The sequence below is a fragment of the Takifugu flavidus genome, chromosome 7, assembly GCF_003711565.1.
Source record: "Takifugu flavidus isolate HTHZ2018 chromosome 7, ASM371156v2, whole genome shotgun sequence".
Lineage (NCBI taxonomy): Eukaryota > Metazoa > Chordata > Actinopteri > Tetraodontiformes > Tetraodontidae > Takifugu > Takifugu flavidus.
This window is the reverse complement of record NC_079526.1, coordinates 14,729,234-14,751,208: the sequence shown is the minus strand read 5'-3', so window position 1 is coordinate 14,751,208 and position 21,975 is coordinate 14,729,234. Positions and strand designations below refer to the sequence as shown.

Below are 21,975 nucleotides of genomic sequence, written 5' to 3'. Positions count from 1 at the left end.
CATGGGGAGCCAGGGAAGGAAACCTGAGCTGTAACTCCCACAGTTCCCCCTCCCATCTCGCTCACACACACGAGCACGCTCACACACACTTCAGGCTTAGCCTCTAACCCCTTTACTAGGAGTGGCTCGTGACTGTCTTTAAATCTGTCTTGCACGGGGAAAAAATATTTAAAATCACAGACTTATAGAGCTTAAATTTAGGTTCCAGTTTGGCCTTAGAATTTCCTAAAATGCCAAACACATCAGGAATAATCAGGAATATTTCACCTTGACGGAGCCAGAGAAGGCTCAAAGTGTTTGTTCAGGCTGACACACGTTGACATGTGTAAATATGCAGAATGTTGTTTTCCTTCAGCTCAACTTAAAAGGTAAGTACTGTGTGAAAAACTGCCAGTACTGTGTAAAACTGCGTGAAAATATACCTTAGATGCAGCATTTGCAAGAATCCGCTCGTTTTATGTGTTTTTGCCATTAAATATTTTCTTTGGCATGCGTAGAAGGAGGCTGCACTGCCTCTGTGTGAATACAAGGAACGAATATTCCCAGAAAAAAACAAGATGAGCAGGGCTCTGCTCATCACCACTAAGGTTTCTGGTTTCATCCCTCCTTCCCAGCAGATGAAACTGGGGGCCTTTTGTGTTGTGAAGGAAGTGATAAGCTGAAGCGATGCTGGCGGAGGCGCGTTAGAAATCGACCAGTGACAGATTTGTGGCTCTGGATCTCAACAACTAGAAATGATGAAGCTTTATTTGGGAGCGCGTCCCCACCTGCACACACTTAAAGCAGCAAAGACACCTGGTGGAGCACCGGCAGCCTCCATGTTCCAGCAGAGATGAATCCTCATCTGCATGTTGTCGTCCTCATTCATTTTTGGGTGCTTGAAAAAAAAGCCTGGGGTCAGGGTTGAGTTCTTCCATTCGTAGTACACCGAGGTCAACGGCTGGAACATCTGGGTCCAATCAGAACATCTGGGTTCTGCTGGGGACACTGAGATTCAAACTCTCACAACATTCTCAGCCGCTCCGCTGGAATTTCTTTGAAGTCTGTAGTTGCAGGCCCATGTCCACTACTGTACAAATCCCAGAGATGCTACTGGACTTCCAAAACCACATCAGAGCTGGCCAGGATGCAGCCGTCAGAGCAAGAGCAGAGTTCAGAGTGTTTGATCTGCCTCCTGTAGGGGGCTTAGCTTTAGTGACATGAACAGTATTTGGACATATGTCGTACATACATACAAACATATAAAGGATGTCACAGACAGGTTCTGTACAGCCGTGTGAGTTTATTAGTACTATAGAGAAAAGGAAAAAAAGACTGTTTAATAGGGGTTATTACAATTAGTGATCGAGGAAATGTATAAAAATAAAATCTGAATTAATTTCACATTTTATCCAGATGTAAGGCGGTTAAAAACAAGCACACAAAATTCATAAAATTGCCCACATGCTGCTGGGTGATTATGCAAACCCTTTCACTAGCAGCACCAGATAATGTTAATCTCGTTAGGAAAGGGAGAGTATCACCATTTCAAAGGAAGTGTGCATCCACTTGGGAGGACAGGATGCAGGCTGAACTGTGGCTTTTGCTGGCTCAGTGTGTCTCACATCCACAAGGAGATGCACATTTCCTACCATGCAGAGAAAAATGTAAGTCTGCGATACAGGGGCCGTTTTTGTGAGGCTCTTATCTGTTGCTTAGTACTTTTAGAAGTGTGACTCTAGAACAGACATGGAAGCAGCACTGCTGTGCATCAGTGGAGCCTCGGTGGAGGGGAGTTTTTAAGAAACTGCAAAGCCAGCCAGCTGCATGTGTCTCTTTTAGAATCGGACCATCTGTCACCTGCACGGGCCGATACGAGCACTGTGACATGTAGTCCTATAGGCATGTTTCAGCCACATGCTCAGCGTATCTCCTTAAAGATCATAAGTCACTCAGCATGGATCACAATAACCAACGTGCACAAAACCATGTATGCGCCTGAAACGTACGTGCCTGAGCCTTTGTCCAACCTGACGTGCTTTCTCACTAAGTGGGAATCTGTAAAGAGTGGCGCTGCTCACAAAACAACATGTGTCCTTTTGAGTCAGGTCATGTGAACCTGAGTGAAACAGGAAATGCATTCTTGAGGCTGTCAGTTGGAGTGAATGGCGTATTGGCACAGGCTCCCCTCAGCGTGTACTTAAAGGTTGAAGCCTTAGTCATGCATTGTTCTTTGGCATTTCTGCAGCGAGGTGCTGCTGCCTGCTCATTTTAGCCTTTCTCGTATCTGATAAAACACGCCATCTGGGCACACAGTTAGCTTGCTCTGTTAGCCGCTCTTCAAAGCCGCACCAGTGTTCGTGACCAGACCAGTGTATTCAATGCCAGCTCCTAAATATTATCCTTTAGAAATTTAATCAATTTAATTATGAAGCAAGTGGATTATTAATATAATTGTGGAATAAGTCACCCTGTAATAATTGCATTCAACTAACATGATGAATTATGTCTGCGTGCTGTGGGTGATTAGTCTGAAACTGTTCCGAGTTTAGCCGCAGAGCCAAAAATGTGATGTGAGTAATGTGCAAAGTCGGTCATATAAGAAAAGGCTCGTGGAGACGGGGGAAGGGGGGAGTTGGGCCGTGGTCTAGCTTATCATCTCTGATCTGAAGTCACAATGAAGCATTTTCAGGTGGAACCGAAGCAGTGAGAAGGAGTTGAGGCCACATCAGCGTGTTGGGAGTGCACAGCTAGTGTTCTGTGCTTGGTGTCGTGAGGGGAGGTTTGATTAAACACCTCTGAGATGTCAGTTCGTGCTCCGTTAGAGGTGAGACGGTTCTACCTCAGTCTGCCTTGAAAGTGAAAAGAATGTAGAAACACTGCACCCAATTAATGCAACCACATCTGTTATTCCAGTCAGTAATTTGCTTCCACTTTGTGGCAACAATTTTGGAGTCTATAAAAGAGTCGGGTTTCCCACCATAGTGGGGAGAACCCGAGCGGGTCTGCCCTCATCCCATATCATTTCAGCAGAACCGCGTTTTGCTCCCGATCTCCCGAGCCGGACAACGGAGCTGTGATTATATTCTGTCAAACACTTCCACCCTTTGACTCAGCATGATGGACAGCAGCAGTCGCAGGAGCATTTAACATGTCATCAGTGCAAGATCTGGATCAAAGTAAATAAGAATTTACAAAAGAAGCTCCTCAGTGTCTCAGTTTCCCATTCATCACACCTGAAAATTCTTTTTACCTGTTTAGCTGCTCAGGTGATTAGCACCTTTCCCATTTAAATCCACCCACGTCCAAGTTAGCAACGTTAGCTCCGACTGCTGCACGCATGACTCCATACACGCTCTGAACGTGTTTAATGCACAAGTATAAATCTGCTTTAATGTGCTTGTGGCTGCAGGAATGTGAATCCCTCCCAGTTTCCAAAAAGTCTTGTGGGGAAACATTCCCGTAAGACTGTAGTCTTTTGTGGCAGCAATCAATGCCCGTGGATTTGGAATCAGATACACTCGAGCTGAAACGTCCAAATTCTGTACGCTATAATTTTAAACTGCATGCAGGGAGAAGAAAGCATCGAGGATTGATTAGAGAACGGCCAGTGGAAGTTAGCTAGGGAATTCTTCAGCATCCATTTCAATACCATAAACGTGCTTTATCAGACCTCTTTAAGGCGGCCCGATGTTTCTGGGCCCGTCGGTCGTTACCAAAAACACATCCGTGGAAATACGAGTTTGTTTTTGCCGTCTGTGACGGACGCGGGCTTGAGCTGGATGTTGAACCCGGGGCAAAACCCAGCAGGGGAAGGGGCGTTCAGAGGAGGTTGGAAAGGTTGTACCACAAGAGTCCCACAATTCATTATGGCCCAGTCCGTCTGGCACAAACCGGGAGGTCTGGACGGATCCGTGGTTAAAAAGCCACGAGAGAGGATTAATGACAACGAGGATCTCTGACCTCCGTCTCCTCCCTGGAAGAGGAGAGAGAGAGAGCGAGAGAGAGAGGGGGAGATTTTGTGTCGCTGTGGCTCGAAACTGACTGTTTGTTTTTCCTTTTCTTTCTCTCCTTCGTTATCTCATTTCTTTCCAACAACAGGAATTCCTACAAGGCGACAACAGTAAGGCCCAGAGGGTCTTAGGATGGAAGCCAAAGGTGACCTTTGAGGTACGCAGGAATCTGCATCTTAGTGAGAATCTTCTGCTGCATGAGCCCGGGCAGGGAAATATCATGGAGGCGTCATGGAGGACCAGGCAAAAATAGCAAACAGACATTAAAATTCAGGCGAAATGATTTATGTTGGAGGCAGAAAACAGCAGGAGATCGAAGTGCCCATGTTTTTCTGACAGTGGGAGGGCAGGAAGGAATTCTGAGAGCGGAAAAATACAATAAAATGACATGCTGGATCAGATAAAATGAGTAAAGAGCAGGCACGTCGCCTATTTCTGTCGCTCAGAGGATGAGTTGGGCTCATGTACCTTTGACTGGTTTTCAGGGAAACATTTGGAAAATTTTATCTTCAATCCCCAATAAACAAATAAAAGAACTAAAAAACAGCCATCGCCTACAATTGCGCAATTCCTGTTTTTATATGTTTTCATCTGCCAAACATTTTCATTTTCCAAGAACATTGATTTAGAGACTGAATATTAGATATTTAATATTTATTGATGCAACTTTTTTTTTTTTAAAGAATATATCGTCTTATTTACGAATCTGCTTCCTACCCATCGTCTTTGACCTTTGACCTCCTGCGTCTTGCAGGAGCTGGTGAAAGAGATGGTGGACATGGACCTTGAGCTCATGAAGAAAAACCCAAATGCTTGAGACCAGAACCAGAACCAGAAGCAGGAGCCCTGCAGACACTCCTGAGTCCGAACCACCCGAACCGGTGGCGGACCAACATTTGCCTTTTATGATTTCCTCACTTTGCCTTTTGTCAGACGCGGTTTCGTGTTTCTCGGGTTACTTGTCGTAAAAAAATGAAGGTGCTTTAAATTTTTCTTTGTTTTATTTTATCTTGAATATTAAGAGGTTTTATTAATTATCTATTGTTGGAACTCTTTTGGTATAATGAAGCTTTTACAATAAATTCTGAACCTTTGCACGTTATGTTCATGATCGTGACTTTTGTGCGTGTGTCTGGCGCCCTGCGGGTTTCTAGGATTTTTATTTGCACACTGAACTCTTGTTTTCAACAGGAAGTCCGTTTTTCCCATTCCAACAGTTGGGATTTCTCCGTCAATCCGATCCTGTTCTGTGGTAAATATTTATTTCTGTTTCAACGGGGTTTTTTTTTTTAATCAAAGCCGAGTTTTAATTAAGTTTGCCTGATTTTATTAAATGTGTTTTTGGTTTAAATGAAGTGTCATTCCGATTTTCGATGTGATTTAAGACGGTTTATTCTCCAATCACTGCTCAAGGCCTTGTTATAACTAATGAAGTGTTATTACTATTGTAATTATTATTTCCCCCTTTCTGTATTAATTGCGCATAGAAGTGAGACTAAACTTGCCAAATTCTGTGGCGCAGTTTAACTCGTACAGAGGCTGAAATGTCATCTTTTTTTCTTGGGTTTTGCGGGTACACACGCACGCACACACGCACACATCCTTTTTTTAAAAAAAAAAGTCTGTGATCGACCTGGACAGCGCTGCGTCTGCTCAGTGGAGTCCAGATTGGATCCAGATGTGTCTCCGGGGTTGTTTTCGAGCCCCTGAAACCACACACACACTCTCTCACACACACACGCGCGCTCTTGCAGGTGCACTTGACGGGCCTGTGATGGGCCGTGATCAGGTTTACTGTTGGCACTCTAATCTGGATTCTTGGTTCTGGAAACCGAACCTTTGAAGCTCCTAAACACACGTTTAGAGGAGATTAAACAGATGAACGCTCAATTTAATCCGACGAGGTGGCCGCAAATCCCAGAAATCCACGCGAGTTTGTTTTCTGTCAGTCTAATGGACAATGACGAGCCACGGAAGGAAAATCTGATCAGGAGTTTTGAATCCAACCCGTCGGACGTTTTCACTTTAAACGAGGATCACACCAATTAATCTAGTGCTAATAATGGTGGAATCAATCCCCCACTTCTGCTTTAAATTAGCCTTCTTTTTAAAAAAAAGATAAATGTGTAATAATCCATCATTTTAGGCCTGTTGCACGAGGAGCAGCGGGAGTAAAGACATCACCACCGTGAAATCCATGTAGAACATCTAATTTGTGACAGACAGCCGAGGCTCGGGGGAGCTTTAAGGTGCATTCTAAATTAAAGATTTTGCAGCGTTGGGACGTTAAATATTCCTCGAGGAAAGTCGTAAAGTAGCAAATTTGTGTTCAATTCTGCGGGATTAGAGAGTTCCTCTTTCGGGCTCGAATGCGGAGTTCAGGAAAACGCGCACGGCTCTTCTGTTTTTGTACTGGAATCTAATATTAGATTTTCAGTCCTGATTGCTAAATTTAAATCTAAAGTCTACGCGACAACCTCGCGCTGTATTTCAATACTGGCGCTTTGATTTGGAACCGAAATGTTAAACGTTTCGATCCATCTTAACTTGGAAAGCCAAACGAGTTCGCAGGCATTTTTGCGTCACAACGTGTGTCACTTGGCCCTATTTTTTAATTACTTTCCTTTGTTTTTACTTGTTTGGTGTTGTGCAACAAATCAGGCCCTGCGAAAAAGTGCAGCCTGATGCGTTCAGGTGCCAAACGGAGCTCACACGAGGTCGCCTGTGGCTCTGCCATCCAATAATCTCTCAATTCCTGACGAGTGAAGTTTGTTCCTGTTTTCTTCTTTAATTATCTGTAAACAGTGGTGGCGGCCGCAGCCCCGCGGAGCCTCTTGCAAAAGCTTCCAGACTTCATTCTTATCCACACCGACGCTCAATTAACAAGACTGATCTGAACCATCCGAACCTTTTAAATGACTGCAAACATTTTTCCTGTGGGTTTAGTCTGATCCGTGTTTCAAATGTCTCTGCATCTGCCCCCCCGCGGCACCACTTGTTTGCCTCAGCTTTATTGGCTTGACTCATCGCGTTGGTGGCCCTTGGGAGCGTTTGCGCGCTGTAATTTTGGCGTCTCCCTGACTCATTAACACACACACACACGCTCACACACACTCGAGGTTCCTGCAACAACTGCGAACGGGCCAATAGTCTCAGTTTTACAATCAGGAAAGTGGGAAAAAAAGGGATTTTAGATGAGGTTAATAATAACAAGGTGCTGCGCGCATCGTGTCAACGTTACACGCGTAAATTTCAGCTTTTTTCCTCCATTTTTGGACCCAAAGCAAAGGGTCGCTCTGTTTCTATAGTGACAGATTAACTCTGCTAATGAGGCCTGTCACGCGTGTTTATTTACCGCCATTCTTTTTACCTGCCTTCTTTATTAAAGCGTGAATTTGACTTAATGAATTTGACCTCCGAGTAAACATTGTAAAACATGAATAATTCCGTTCACCTTTTTGTGTGTAAATAGACACTAGATTCTGATGAACTCAAACCTCACGCACGCAGGCCTTGAACCCATTGAGGTTCCATAATTTGTAGGACCGCCTGATATCTTATCTCTGCAGCAGCCTGACCTCCGTCTGGTTCTTCTAACTCTTATTGATTTAGTTTTTGGATTATTCGATTATCTGAAAAATCACTCGAGTTAAAATGAAATAGATGGCACTTTATTAAACAAACAAAATGTCACGCCTTCAAAATGGTTTAGACAAAAGGACAAAATGAATAAAAAATAGGCTGGTGTAAACTACAAAGACCCCCCCACCCCCCTACCCCCCATATTTCTACACAAGAACCGGGACATTTTAAAGAAATTAAATTAAAAAAAAAAAAAAGATTTTGGTCCTTGATAATATCCACTCTTCCTTTTCCTAAAAATAAATTACTATATGAGGATATAATTTAGTCATGTATTAGAGCCAAAAACAGACTTACGTGCTCGTGATGTTACACACGCCTCGACAGAGTCTGAACCTCTGGCGTCCGTTCGTTGTGTGAACAAAAGACCGAAAGTACAGAAAAATATAGGAAACATATATTAGTCATTAATTTAAAGGGCGGGTTGCCGTTCAGAACTTGCTGCAGTCGTAAACGAACGCTCCTGACGTGCGGTACAGGGACTGGCCGGACGGGAAGGTCATCTGACAGCTGTTATTCCCGTTCACCGGGGAGCCGTTCAGGCCGATCCGCTGCGACTCAAACATCTCCCGCACCGAGTGGAAGTTCTGCTGCTGCGCCTGGTAAGCCGGGCTCAGGTGGCTCAAGTCCCCGTACCATGACGCCAGCCGCCCCTGGTGCGCATGGTGGCCGTCTTGGCCCGCCTGGCTCCCGTTGCCATGTCCGAGTGGGGAGGCGGTGGTCGTGGTGATGCAATAGTCGGGTAGAACCTCATCAACCGTGGTGGACGGTGCCAGGTGACCCCCGGATGATCGGTCCCCTGCGTACAAGCTCATGGCTTGCATGTTGCAGTGGTAGGTGGCGTTGGAGTTCGTGGAGATGTTCTGGTTGCAGGTCGCGGAGCTGTAGGCAGGCGTCTGGTTTGGGGAGTAGTTGAGCGACAACGACGGGGTGATACCTGTCCTGGAGGAGGCGATGATGGGGGGGGAGAGCTCTGCGTGCGGGGAGCCGCGCAGGGTGGTCATGATGTTGTCGACGCTGAAGCCCTGCGCCGGGGCCTGGCTGTGGTGCTGGTGCTGGTGGTGGTGGTGGTGGTGCTCGGGCCCGGGCCCGTCCATGCTGAGTGACCGGCTGGAGGGCACGCTGTGCGGGCTGCCGGCCGACATGCTGCTGCTGCTGCTGCTGCTGTCAGGGCTCTCGATCTTGGGTACGGCCGCGATCAGGGTCGGGGAAGCGGCCTGAGGTGGAGTCGTGGTCCCGTTTTCCGTCTTTATGTCCTGGATCCGGACCGGTTGAGATCCCGGCACATGGGTGTCCTGCTCCCTGCCTGGGGTGCGGGAACAGGGGTCCTTTTCCTGCCGCTCCTCTTTTTCCTTCTGCACATCCTTCTTTTTAAACCTCCTACGGCGCCGTAAGAAGCTGCCGTTCTCAAACATGTTATAGGAATCCGGGTCCAAAGTCCAGTAGCTGCCCTTGCCAGGCTTCTTATCGTCCCGGGGCACTTTGACAAAGCACTCGTTCAGAGAGAGATTGTGCCTGATGCTATTCTGCCAGCCCTGTTTGTTCTCCCGGTAGAATGGGAACCTCTCCATGATAAACTGATAAATCCCGTTCAGCGTGATCTTCTTCTCCGCTGAGTTCTGGATGGCCATGGTGATGAGGGCGATGTAGCTGTATGGAGGTTTGACCATGTCCTTGGGCTGGTGCTGAGGCGTGTACGGCCCGTACGCCCGGGCCATGCTGGCTGGGTACTGCTCGTGGGCCGCATGGGAGTACATGCTCATGGGCGCCGGCATCCCGGTGTATCCTCCTCCGGCCCGGTAGTAGCTCTGGTCGCTGCTGATGTACGGAACAACTCCTAAAGAGTTGGGGCTGGAGACGGAGTAGCGCGCCTGCATCCTGCGCAATGCGTAAACCCTCTCCAAGTGCGTCTCCGCAGAAGCCTTCACAGCTCGAGCCGCGGCCCTGTCAAAGTTTCTCCTCCCCGCGCGTCTTCTGGAAGTCCCCTACGCGGCAGCTCGCCCCGGTGAAGCGGAATGTGGGCGCACTGCGGCAGAGAACATTTGAGGCGCAGGCGGCCGAGAGGCTGGAGGAGCAGGAGCCGACACGGGTTTTTTTTTTCCTCCGCTCACGTTTTTCTTCCCTTTTGGCTGTTCGCGCTGCTCCTCCCCACATGTGTGCTTCATCAGCCAATTGGAGGGCGAAATGAACTTGTGGAAACGCTGCATGGCGACAAAAGTTACTCCACTCCCCCCCGTCCTCCTCCTCATCCCCCTCCTCTTCCTCCGATCCCCCTCTTGTCTTAGCTCAGACGTGGATTTATTTAATTTCGTATTATTATTATTATTTACAGAAGTCATTTGCTGAGCGTGATTCTGATCCAGGTTTGGCTTCGTTGCGTCCTCAGACGGGCCGTCCGGCCTGTCGTTCACCTGGGAAAACCTTCCCTCGGTCCGATGATGGATGCTGATGTGACAATCTTCTCAGCTCTCTGAGTAAACACAGAGATGAAGGGCTGCGGAAGAGCCCTGTCCTCTCCGTCCCGCACGACCCCGGCTGTGCGGGGGGCGGTGCGTGAAACCTAATCAAGGGTGAACTGAGGATCATTTGGTGAAGGTGGGTGAGAGTCAGAGCTTCTCTGGCCTCCAGCTCACGCTGAGGTGAGATGTGCGAGGATGGCGACCCCCCCCCCCCCCCCCCCCCCCCCCCCATGTTCGTTCACACCGACCAACGAGTCAGTAGAACTCCACAAACTCTCTTTTATTTGAACAGAAACGTTAGAAAGAAAATGAAGAAACAAACAAGCAAAAAACAAGGTTGTGGATATTTTAGAAGCCCTCAGACATAAAGAAGCTCAGCTCATCGAAATATTTACTTTCTTAACCTAATTGAGGACTAAAAAACAACATTCTAATTGATTTATTCTGCTATTCTCGCGTGGTATTTAAATAAGTTGCTGTCTTGTATTTCTGTCAATGCGACGCATTTTAATCAACAATCTGAAATATCTGAATTAATTGCTCGATTCAGTAAATGATGTTTGGGCGCAATTATTTGCTGGTATTTTTAAGATACTGAATTTTACAAATAGGTTTTTATAAGGTTTATTTAATGTCATACAATTTAACCTTAAAATATTAAAAAAAAATCTACATTTTGATTGAAAACAGTTGAATGCGAATCGACAAAGACGTAAAATTTCGTTTATAGGCAAATAAAACATTTGCAACTTGTTTAGGAACAGATGAATTTAAGCGTAAATTAAAAAGAGAAAACAGATGGTCATTAGTATTTAAAAAAAACAAAAACTTCTCAATTTCTTAACGGTCTTGTCCTGAATAAAGCCACAAAATAAGAACATCACGTTTGGTTCCCGTTCTATGATTTGCATCTGTCGAAGGGAACAAACTTTATTTCAACTACCTATATGCATTTATGCGTGAGCGCCCCGATATTCTTATTTAGCTCGGAATTATTCGTACAAAGTCAATTATGGTGTTTAATAATTAGATTTCGGACCTGTCGGAGTTTCTAAAATGCATCTATTACCACTGAAAGATTAATAAAAACATAGGTATCATATTGTTACAAACAATTAAAATTAGTTATTTATATAACTTATATACTGCTATAAACTAAATTTAAAAATGCAGAAGTAGCTGAAAGAATAGTTACAGCGTCGTGTGTTTTAATAATGAACACACGGCACATTTCTGCCCTCCAGTGGTCAAAGTATGTGACTGCGAGTTATTGTCAAAAAATGAAATCCGTCCATCCATCCGTCCGTCCATCCGTCCATCCATCCATCCGTCGATCCATCCGTCCATCCATCCATCCGTCCATCCATCCATCCATCCATCCATCCATCCGTCGATCCATCCATCCATCCATCCATCCATCCATCCGTCCGTCCGTCCATCCATCCGTCCGTCCATCCATCCATCCATCCATCCATCCATCCATCCATCCGAACTTTACAATCCAGCCATAGTACCAGAAATTGCACACATTTGTCATTAACTAACCAATCTCATTTTTTAAAAATGTATTATTTACACTAAATAATGGAGAGATATTACTTATAGCAACTCCAGTCCACTTCATCTTGACTCTTTAATCACGCCTACCAAAGGTTTTTCGAGCTTCAGATGTATTTGATGGCGCACAGCGCCCTCTGCTGTCAGATTAATGCTGTTACACTAATAATGAAGACAAGTCATTTTAGGAGCACGTTTTGGTCTATTATACCTGCTAATTTTGTTATGTATTAATTGCACAAGTGAAATATCAGACATTTATTGTAGAATATTTCATTACAGTGTTTTTGTTACTATAATTTCACATGGTTATCTGGGAGGTTTTGGAGTGAAGCGACTTTGAAACTTCTCTGTCATCAGCAGTGTTTATATAAAGTCCTAATTAAACTAAGACAGCTTTCATAAATATCCCAGGACCTCAAAGTCATGCCCTCAGAAGGACATTGGAACTGGTTCTTAAATAAATAGCTGCCAATCATCCATGTGCAGAACATTAATGTTCTGATTGGGTCGAGGTGGGTACAAGTGTTCTCAAGGCCACACAGTGTCTCCCAGTGCGGGACTCCCCTCAATCCTGATATTTAATACCCGCATTTGTCTGGTACTCCAAATAAGGCCCTGGGAACTACAAGCGGGAAGGTTTTTACTCCACACTTCACTGTTTCTGATTTAAGCTCATGATGATTTGTTTAATTCTCACACATGGTGAAGCACAAACTCCCTCAACAGTCTATATTTGCACGCCATTTCAAATCAAGTCAGGAGGCATTATTTGATCCGTTTCTCCATGTTTTTATTCTCTCTAGTTTCCAGATGACGACCTTCACTGCTGTGAAGCCCATTTCTCTAAATAACTGGTTATGTTCATTTTATGAAGGATTTTTCTGCATAAAATTTAAATTCTTTTTTCTGAAAGAGATGGAATTAAATGGAAATATTTCTACAAGGACATAGAGAGGACACAGAGATACAGAGTTCACGCAGCAGGACACCAAATTTAGTTAAATACTGCCCCCTTCTGGGAATTCTGTGAACCGCAGGCTCCTCTGGGGTTTTTCGATTTTGTTTCCTGTTTTCCCTTCTCTTCCTTTTTTCTTATTCAAGGGTTCCTTCTGTCGCAGAAAACTGATATTGACTGCTAACATCTCCCTAAAGGAAGACACGGAGAAGCTCTTATAATCACCAATAACTGGTTAAGCTGGTTAACGTCTCCCACCTCCATGATGGAATCAGGTCAGAGGCATGTTTAGGCAGGGATATGTCGTTTTCCAATCATCGTTTTTGACCTTTTTTTTCAATTTTTTTTATATTTGATTTAGTTTTATTTACCTGACCACCATCCTCAACTGGTAGGACTATTTTTTTTTCCCTACGAGATTGATAGATTTCAGTATGTCTCAGTCCTGGATTGGCTGTGTTGAATATCAAAGGAAGTCAAAGACAAATATCCGAATCATTACGCCAACACTGACTTCTTTATCCCCCTTTAAAAAGTTTTTTCTGTCATCCAGAGAAACGCTGATGTGAAACATTCCTCGTGTTTCTGTCAGCCAGACGCAGCCACCTCCGATCTTTTAATTTGTTATCATCCTTATGTCACACTCTTACAAATGCAACACTGCAAATGGTTCTTCTAGAGTGCAGATAAGAACCGTCAGAGTTCTTCTAAGTGTTGAATGTGGGAGGGTCAGAAGACAAATGTTTACCAACGGTGTCCAGCAGGGGGCAGAGCGTCATGAAATACCACCAGAGACTGTTTCTCTTCTTTATGTGCCTTTCAGGACCTGCTGCACGGAAGTGCCACCACCAGTCAGGTAAAGCTGATGGATCCATCACTTTCACGTCAATAATAATGGTTTTTTTTTCAACTGGCTAATGCAGAATGATTGATCCCTTAGAGTAAACTGAGATGTGTGAGGAAGAGGATGATGATGAGGAGGAGGATATGACAGCTTCAGCTCTGTAAGTCTGGTGAATTTGAAACATGCTGTTCAAACTTTAATTCAACTTTTTGCCAATTAGCACAAATAGTTCAGGGGACAATATTATATGAGGTTTCCTGATATTTTACAGTGATACAAATGCTAAACTAAATGTTATGCTAAACTGCATTTTTATAAGGACCCTTTATCTTATACACGTGCAGATGGTCATATTCATGTCTGTGCTTTTTTTATCTTACAAAACAGGATTGTTTTTTTGTTTTTTTAAATCAAATGAAAAAGGGGGCGGGGGGGCTGGCAGAAAAGAAGAAAATTGCATATATACTTGGCCCCAGTCGAAGTCCTTTTTGAAAATAAAATAATAATCCACACACTATCACTACAGTGGATCACTGGATACTGTTTAATGGGATACAAGAATACTGCAGGTGTTACTTTTAAACTACAAATATGCTGTTTTTCTGGCCAGTCATCACAGAATGAGCTTATCTGACGTGACCACTAGATGGCGACAAAGTCCAGCATATAAGAGAGAAACCTGCACGGAAAAAACGAATTAACTTCTGAATTCATAGCTCACTAATTCTACTATTACTATTGCAACTGATGACAATCATATACGTTTCGGTATTTTATTGTGAGGTTTTTGGGTTGTTTTTTTACTCCATATTTGAATCGTAGACACATTTGTTGTGTCTGAGGCCCAAAGCACTGCAAAGTCTGCAAAGATTATCCCCAAATTAATATTTTAGTTTAGTTTTGAGCCATACAAGCATGAAAAATAAGCGCGTGGATGTATTCATTTAAGCACAAATCATAATTTGCAGACGCTTTTGTCTTTCATCAGTTATTTAAAATAGTTTGAACGCCAGATGCTGCAGCTGAAACACTTCTGGTCTCTGGTTGGTTGGCAGCTCTGATGTGCACTGGTTTCTAAAAATACCAGTATGTTACTTCTTCACACACGCACTGTAACTACATTTGTTCCTCTGCGTAAATGTGCAAACTGGAGATTTTCAGTCTCCTTTAAAACACGCAGAATTTGTTTTTTTTTTTATCTCTGTTTTTATTAGATTTTTGTCTTTATTCCTCATGGTGCAAACATCGTTTAAATAAGGTGAAAAATGATCTTTCTTTTAGATATAAAATCGCACCGAGATGCATACAAAAGACACCAAATAGATTAAATAATCCGATTAATAGATAAACCAAATCCAAATACACTTAAAGGTTTTGTGATTTTACTTGAAAAAGAAAAGTTAACTTGAAATGGGGCAACATTGTCAGGACAGTACAACCCCTTGATGTTCATAAAAATCTAGCAGAAAATAATTTTGAATTTCAACATTAGTTCTCGCCATAAATAGTGAAATGAAAGATCTTTGCTGCGCGTCAGTTGTCGAGTTCCCTGCGTGGGAAGGTATTCATTTAGAAAATACACTTAAAAATACGTCCGCTCTCAAAAGAATCGGGACATTTGTGAAATAATACAAACTAAATTGTCGTTTTCTGTTCGTCGTAAACATGCAGTATAATAATTCTTCATATGAAGCTGAATTTCAATCTCTCAACTTTTTGGAAAAGTTCTCTGCGCGTCAACGCGACAACAAAAAAGCTGAGTTCATCTCTGCTGACAATGCTGGTAGAAAGAAAAGGATGACTAAACTAAAAGACTAAAAAGATGTATTCTGGATTTGCTTTTTTGTTTGTTTGTTTTTGTTTAGCAATAGTCCATTTAAACCGATTTACACGGAGTTTCCTTTCTCTTTGGAGCCTATCTGGCTTCATCCAACGTGACCGGGCGACTCTTTATTTCTCTAAAATCAATTTAATTGTATTCTACGCGATCATTTTCGGCGCTGATCTCAGATCTGGAGACGTGCTCGTGACATTTAAAGCCCTGCAACAATCTTCAGCTGAAATCACGTCAGGACAAAGTAGCCTAAAATATATGTCAGCTTTATTGAGGCATTTTACAGGACAGAGTCGGTTATACAATAAGTGCAACGTTGCAGTTCATCTTTGAAGCATGAAGCGTCGTGTGTGGTTAAGATAGAACATAAGTACATAGATTACATTTAGTTTGCACTTGTTATTGGAGCAAACGCATCAAATGTCGTATTTCTGAAGCTTCTTTTGAAGAAGTAAACGCTGGTCTTGGTTCTTTTGGGCACAGTGGTTCTCTTTAAAGGCCTCTGGAGGTTCTTCATTCATTTCCTTCAGTGCAGCCAAATAAAAACTCTTCAGCCGCGTCGGAGGCGAAGCGTGAGGGAGCAGCACGGTACATCCCGGTGCGAATCCTTCAAATTAATAATATTATTCATAAAAAAAGAGACAATCTTCAGAAATGTCCACTTTTCGTCTACGTGCAGCTTCCGCGGGGGCTCCGTGCGGGAGTCCAGAGTGGCGGCAGCGCTCACATCACGCAGGGTTTGATGTCCTGGCACACGCTCTGCGGGTGGTGGTGGTGGTGGTGGTGGTAGTAGGAGCCGCCCGCCGACGGGTGGAAGGACGAGATGCCGTTAAAGTTGAGCACGAAGTCTTTCCTGTCGCACACCGAGGAGTGGCTCTGATAGCGCGGGATGCCCACTGCGGGGGGAACACAGGTGGACATCACACACGTGCGTCTTAACAGACATCAAAGAGATTTCAGTGGGAAATAGAAAGATAAAGATCTGCACGATGGGTCTAAAGAAGTGACAGAAGACGGTCATTCCTTACTCATAAATACTCATAAATACCTATATTAGCATTGGGCTCGTTTTTTAAACGCGTGATTTAGTTTGTGAGAAGCAACTTTCCACACTTGTCGTGTATAAATCTTCCACAACATGACAGTATAAGAATTCCTTTGATTTCAGCAACTATTTCCTACAGAACCGCAAAACAGTAAAAGGAAGAAAAAGTGATATGCTTCTGTTTTTATTAAATGGCCAATAATTCTAACTTATTTTAGACGTACAGCAGAAAAAATCATGTAATTTTTTTTCCAAAGGTCACGTGACCGTTAACAACTTTCAGGTTTCAATTTACCTGTTTTAATGTTAGTTTGCTCTCTGCGAACATAAACCGGATGTCCTTATGGTTGGAGACTTTTTTTTTAATATTGTGGAATCTTCAAGTATTTATTATAGTTTATTATTCAAATAAAGTTATCAAACTAGTTAAAATGATATTTTTATGAGCCTGTTATTGATTCTTCACGCGTGAAAACAGCGTGAATATTTAAATGAGACTCCGTGAGCCAGCTTCTATTTCCAGACTCAGAAAAATAAATGGAATGTTTGGCTTCTGCGGGGTCATAAGGACTCCAGATGTGAGTGTTTTTTCTGGGGAAAGACAGCGGACTTTATCCTCCGGGCCGCACACACACACATGGACCGACAGTGATCCCGCAGCCTTCACGCACTCCGGCTCAGACGCTTCGTAAAGCTTCATCAGGTCTGATCCAATCCCTCGGCCGGTGTGGTCCGACCCGCACTGCCTTTGTTTGGTTAACATGCGGGACCCTCCGGGGCCTCAGCGTGCTGCTCGGCTCGGTGACTCCCCAGACTGGAGGGAAGCTTCGGCCTGCGGTGCTCGGATTAACGACGGGGAACTAACGGAGAGAGCGCCGCCATAAAAGCCTGTTTGACTCTGTCAATGAGGCAAAAATACCCAGGGAACAATTGTTGAGAGGATTAAAACTCCTCCAGAGCACCAGCGACTCCAAACACCTCAGCTGACTCTATTAGGCTGCTTTTACTGAAGGGCCATATTTATTTAAGCTTTTGAAAATTATTTAAAAAAATAAATAAAAGCATTTAGACTGGAGGAACCCCAGGGAAATACCCCCCCAAACCTTGTTTTGGCCCGATAAAATAAAAACGTCAATTCCTCTTTCAGTTATTGACTGATCAGCCATTCCGTCCTTTATATTCCTAATTATATTCCGATTAAAAGTTGGAAATCGGCCTGGGCTGCAGAGAAATCTGCACAGCAGGCGGCTTCGTCGGTCCGCCGGATCAACTGGACAATGTTCAGAGACAAATATTTAATATCACGGATTTATTTCAACCCCACCGAAATCCAGACGCGCCATGGTCCTACCTGAGATGTCGCTGCTGTGACTGTCCCTGCCGTTCTGGTGGAGATAACTCTGCTCCAGGGAGTATGCGGACATGCCAGAGTGTAAACCAGAGGATGCGGGGCTGCTGGAGGCCAGAGGCTGCTGTTTGATGTACGGGGACCCGCCGGAGGATGCCCAGTGTGCGGAAGTAGTGGCGTACGGAGAGTGGCCGTCCAGCGCGCTCGCCATGGCGGGGGAGGACGGGACGGGGCTGCTGCTGCTGTCCGGTCCGTACTCCCCGCTGGGCGGCACCGGACAACTCGCCATGTACGTGGAGCCAGGACTCGGAGACATGTGGGGTACGTGGTGGCCACCGCTTAGCCCGTCGTAGCCCCCGGCCATGGAGTTGCTCATCATGTCCAAGTTGTAGCTGTTGCCGTGACAGGCCAGGGTGGCGGACGGAGCCTGAAAGTCAAAACTCTGCGGCAGGATGGAGGTGCCGAATCCTATGCCGTTCATCATCCGGTACATGGGCTTGAGCGCTTGACATTTTCTCCTGAAGCCTCTTGGTCTGCGGCGAAAGGAGCCTTCCTCGAACATGAACTCACTGCCCGGATCAATGGTCCAGTAATGGCCCTTCCCCGGCCTGCCCAGCCCCTTGGGCAGCTTGATGAAGCACTCGTTCAAGGAAAGATTATGTCGAACTGAGTTCTTCCAGCCCTGATATGAACCCCTGAAGAATGGGAAGCGCGCCTGGAGGAACTGGTAGATCTCGCTGAGCGTCAGTCTCTTGGTTGGGGAGCTCTGTATTGCCATTACGATGAGAGCGATGTAGGAGTAAGGAGGCTTTTCCGGTCGCCGCAAACCCGAGCTTGTCTTCTTTCCTTTAATGGCGCTCGACGAACTTTCCGTGGCGGCTTGTGGACTCAGCATGGCTGGGTGCAGAACGCCGGACGCCGGGCTGGATCTCAGAGGAGGCGGAGGGTCCAGCTGCTGCTGAGGGGTCTCGGTCGTCATCTCAGCTCTGACGTACGACTGGCGTGGAGTGTGGAAAGGGAGGGAGAAAAGGCGAGACGCAAAATATCTCGGAAGAGGAATGTCTCTGGATCCAGGGGTCGGTGTCCTCGCAGGCGAGCGTTACGCCGCCAATGTTATGAACAATCCCAATCCAAAATGGAGTAGAATCGGTCTCCAGTTACGCACGACTCCAGCGTTACGCACAATGTTCCCTTGACGCATGCAGAACCCACTTGCAGAGAGAGAGAGAGAGAGAGAGGGGAAGAGGAAGAGAGAGTGGGGGGCTGGTTATCCAGCGGAGACCGAGTGTCCAGGGCTCGACGTAGAGGTTCTCCTGGGTGTCACGGCGGCGCGAAGTGGTGTTGTGGCCTGCCGGGTGGCCATCAGCTGCCTTAATAGTCCGTCATGCGGAGGAAACGGGAAAACTCTGTGACTTATTGCGCACAACAGTCCAGCCAAACAAAGCTCGAGCACCTATCATTTCATAAATCTTTCTCCCCTCTGCGAGAGCCCCCTCCCCTCTCCTTTCTTCAGCCCCACTCTGGGCCTGCAAATCTCTGACATCAGTGGCAAATCCAGCCCCCCCCCCCCCCTCTGCGTCGTTGCCAAACCAGGCCCAAGTGCAGTTGCCTTCCTAGGCACCGTTGAAGCCCCTCAACTCCCCGTGTTCGGGCAAAACCCATTTAAGCCATCTATCAAACCTCCCCCCGGCGAACTAATTAACAGCGCCACACGACACCCCCTCCCAACACACACACACACACCACACACACACACCACACACACACACACACACACACACACACACACCAATCGAAAACAAAAGAAAATGCAGTTGTGACGCTGTGATCTCAGCCTGATCTGCAACAGGTTGTATAGTTTCTTAACACGCCAACGTACAATAAAATACACCAGAGAAATCTCGATTCTCCAAACTCTGCAACAGTTGCGCCAGAAAGGATCCAAAAAGATCTCCGCGGAGCAATACGAGCGCACAATCTTGCATTATTTGTGTTATTTTGCTCATAATTTCCTCCCGAACGGGTCCAGAGGATAACAAAAACAAACTGTCGCGGTGGCGCACTGGGGTAAGGAGTGTGAGAGATGGGGAGGCGGTGGTCTTCACCGTGCGTGTGTAAGCGGGGGGTTGTTCTGAGTAAATGACTTTGACATGAGTGGAAGCAGGCTTTTTCCATCAAGCCCGGCCCTGGATACCACACACAGCGCGCCAGTGTCAGCTTACCGCCCCGGGCCAGAGCCGGTCCCATGGGCCTCACGTTCATTAGAGAGAAAAGCGAAATTAGGCGAACGGGCGTCGACAGTTTCCTCCCCTTTGGAGACATCACACACGGATTTGTCCGACATGACATGCTATATGACTCTTTTTACATAAATATATCTATACACCTATATATTAGAGGAAACTAGTCCATAAAAATATGAACTTCCCAAACAATAAGGCAACTAAACTCCATTTCCACATTGCAGAACAAAGAATCTGCAGCTTAGGAATTATAACACACGCGCGCGCACAGGAACGCGCTGGCGCGAAGATCTGAACGGACCCAGAAATTTCCTGCGACATCAGAACGTCTGACCCCCGCCGAGATCAGGATGCTTGCAGAGGGAATCTTTGTTCTCCGGAGCTTTGAAGACGTCGCTCCGGCTGCTGCTCTTACGCACCGGGATGATTTGCACTCCCAAATTAACCTTGTTGGAAATGTGAAGTGGTCAGCGGCCCACCGCGAGTTATTCCGCGGTGGTTTGTGCTGAAGAGCTGCTCTCTGGGGCTCAGTCGCGCACGGAGGCCCGTGTGAACCGACATAATAGGGCCTTCTGTTTATTTTCATGTTTAGGCTGAAAAATTGTTTATCCCATAAAATACGACAATTTGGAGAGTTTTGTCTGACCGCAGGCGACCTCCTTCTGACCAATCACAATGGTCAGAAACTGATTTCAATTACGTAAACAAAACCACTTTAAGGAAAAGAGCACAGCTCTTTAAACTTCTTTATCGACCAAACTTGTATTAATCATGTAGTTCTGCGCTCTTCCAGGCTTTCAACAGTCGTGTATGAAAACGAAGCCTTTATCAGGTGTTTGACCGGTAATATCATGGTATTTATCTTTTTCGTTCCCCTCAGGGTTTCCTGTTTCGGAGCTGGCAGGTTTGGAGCAGCCACCGGGACTCTGGAAGGTCAGGCGCGGTCCATTTGTCGGACTTCCTAACATTGTACCCACCTTGAATGACTTACAGGGCTACACTCGGTCCCGGGTCAGACCGCGTCCCCGCACTGGCTCCACATGATTCAGGACAAGCCGAAGGGGGGATGTTTGTAAACAAAGGGCTGCCATGGAGACGCGGGTCACGTGGCGTCGGCACAGACAGGTGTGCTGTTCTGGCGTTTCACCTGCAGGTTGCAGCATTGTCCCTGAAACCAGGCGCGAGTCTCACCTGTCACCTGTCGGATCGTTCCGCGTTTCTGCGCGTTCTTGCGCGTCCAGGCACGTGCGGAGCAATCGGGGGTCGCGTGGAGCAACTGGGCGCTGCATCTAAACAGGCTCGACAAGAAAAATAATGACACGTGACAAAGTTTAGAAAAGTTCGACGAAACTCTACAGTTTTCGAAACGTTTGAAAACATTTTTCAATTTTGAATCGTTTTTCATCCCAAGGGACTGTGTTAAAATTTAATACACGAACGAGATCCTTGACAAATAATTTAGCTACAAACCCTCTGTTGTCGTCGGGGTATAATTTTCAAGGATTTTCTTCTTCTGTAGCGACATCATCAAAACCGTCCGAGGACGCTCAGGAAACATAATAAACAGCTATTATTATTATTATATTATTATTATTATTATTATTATTATTACTGTTGTTATTATTATTATTATTGTTATTGTTGCAATAATAATCCTCATCATACAGGCATGTCTGCATTAATTGAGTCATTTTAGCTGATTTATTTGTTGATCTTACCTTATTCATGTGTTGAGAAATAAACCGTCCTTAACTTCGCTGTTTTTGCTATGAGTTTAATCCTTGATCTATGTCACTGGAAATTGGCAGCACGCTGAATTTGAAACAAGTTTAATTATTTTATTTGATTATTTCTTTCTTTACTAACTCCTGTTTTACAACAACTCTCTAAATGAATCCCATACAGTTTTTGCTTGCAGGTTACCTGCAGGTGTAACGCTCTCTCACCTCTTTCTGATTACCCAAATTAACAACTCAGTGAAATCCATGGACTTGTTGTCGCACGTTGTGATTTATTCAAAAAAGATTACGCATGAATCATTAAACATGAGGAA

The 21,975-nt window shown here is 45.2% G+C and overlaps 3 protein-coding genes and 1 long non-coding RNA gene across 4 annotated transcripts in view; 2 read left to right on the top strand and 2 right to left on the bottom strand.

Moving 5' to 3' along the window:
- The window catches only part of gmds (GDP-mannose 4,6-dehydratase), a 78,836-nt gene extending 73,742 nt beyond the window's left edge, over positions 1-5,094 (top strand). Inside the window, exons 10-11 of the mRNA XM_057037732.1 lie at positions 4,081-4,149; positions 4,747-5,094. Coding sequence (XP_056893712.1) covers positions 4,081-4,149; positions 4,747-4,809 — 132 coding nt within the window. The 3' untranslated portion in view covers positions 4,810-5,094. The remainder of the gene's footprint in view (positions 1-4,080; positions 4,150-4,746) is intronic.
- Positions 5,095-7,641: 2,547 nt separating this feature from the next.
- LOC130528402 (forkhead box C1-A-like) lies at positions 7,642-9,826 on the bottom strand. Its single transcript, XM_057037727.1, has one exon. It carries the CDS (start codon positions 9,509-9,511, stop codon positions 8,066-8,068), a length of 1,446 nt encoding a protein of 481 aa, XP_056893707.1. The 5' UTR covers positions 9,512-9,826; the 3' UTR covers positions 7,642-8,065.
- A 1,637-nt stretch (positions 9,827-11,463) lies between these two features.
- On the top strand, positions 11,464-21,912 carry LOC130528414 (uncharacterized). Its single transcript, XR_008951287.1, has 3 exons — positions 11,464-13,464; positions 13,549-13,612; positions 20,803-21,912. It is a non-coding gene; the product is annotated as an uncharacterized LOC130528414 (long non-coding RNA).
- Positions 15,532-21,249, bottom strand: foxf2b (forkhead box F2b). The gene is made up of 4 exons (XM_057037733.1): positions 21,114-21,249; positions 17,683-19,049; positions 16,014-16,182; positions 15,532-15,893 (listed from the first exon to the last, which is right to left on the bottom strand). Exons 2-4 carry the CDS (start codon positions 18,656-18,658, stop codon positions 15,800-15,802), a joined length of 1,239 nt encoding a protein of 412 aa, XP_056893713.1. The 5' UTR covers positions 18,659-19,049; positions 21,114-21,249; the 3' UTR covers positions 15,532-15,799.
- Positions 21,913-21,975: the final 63 nt, after the last annotated feature.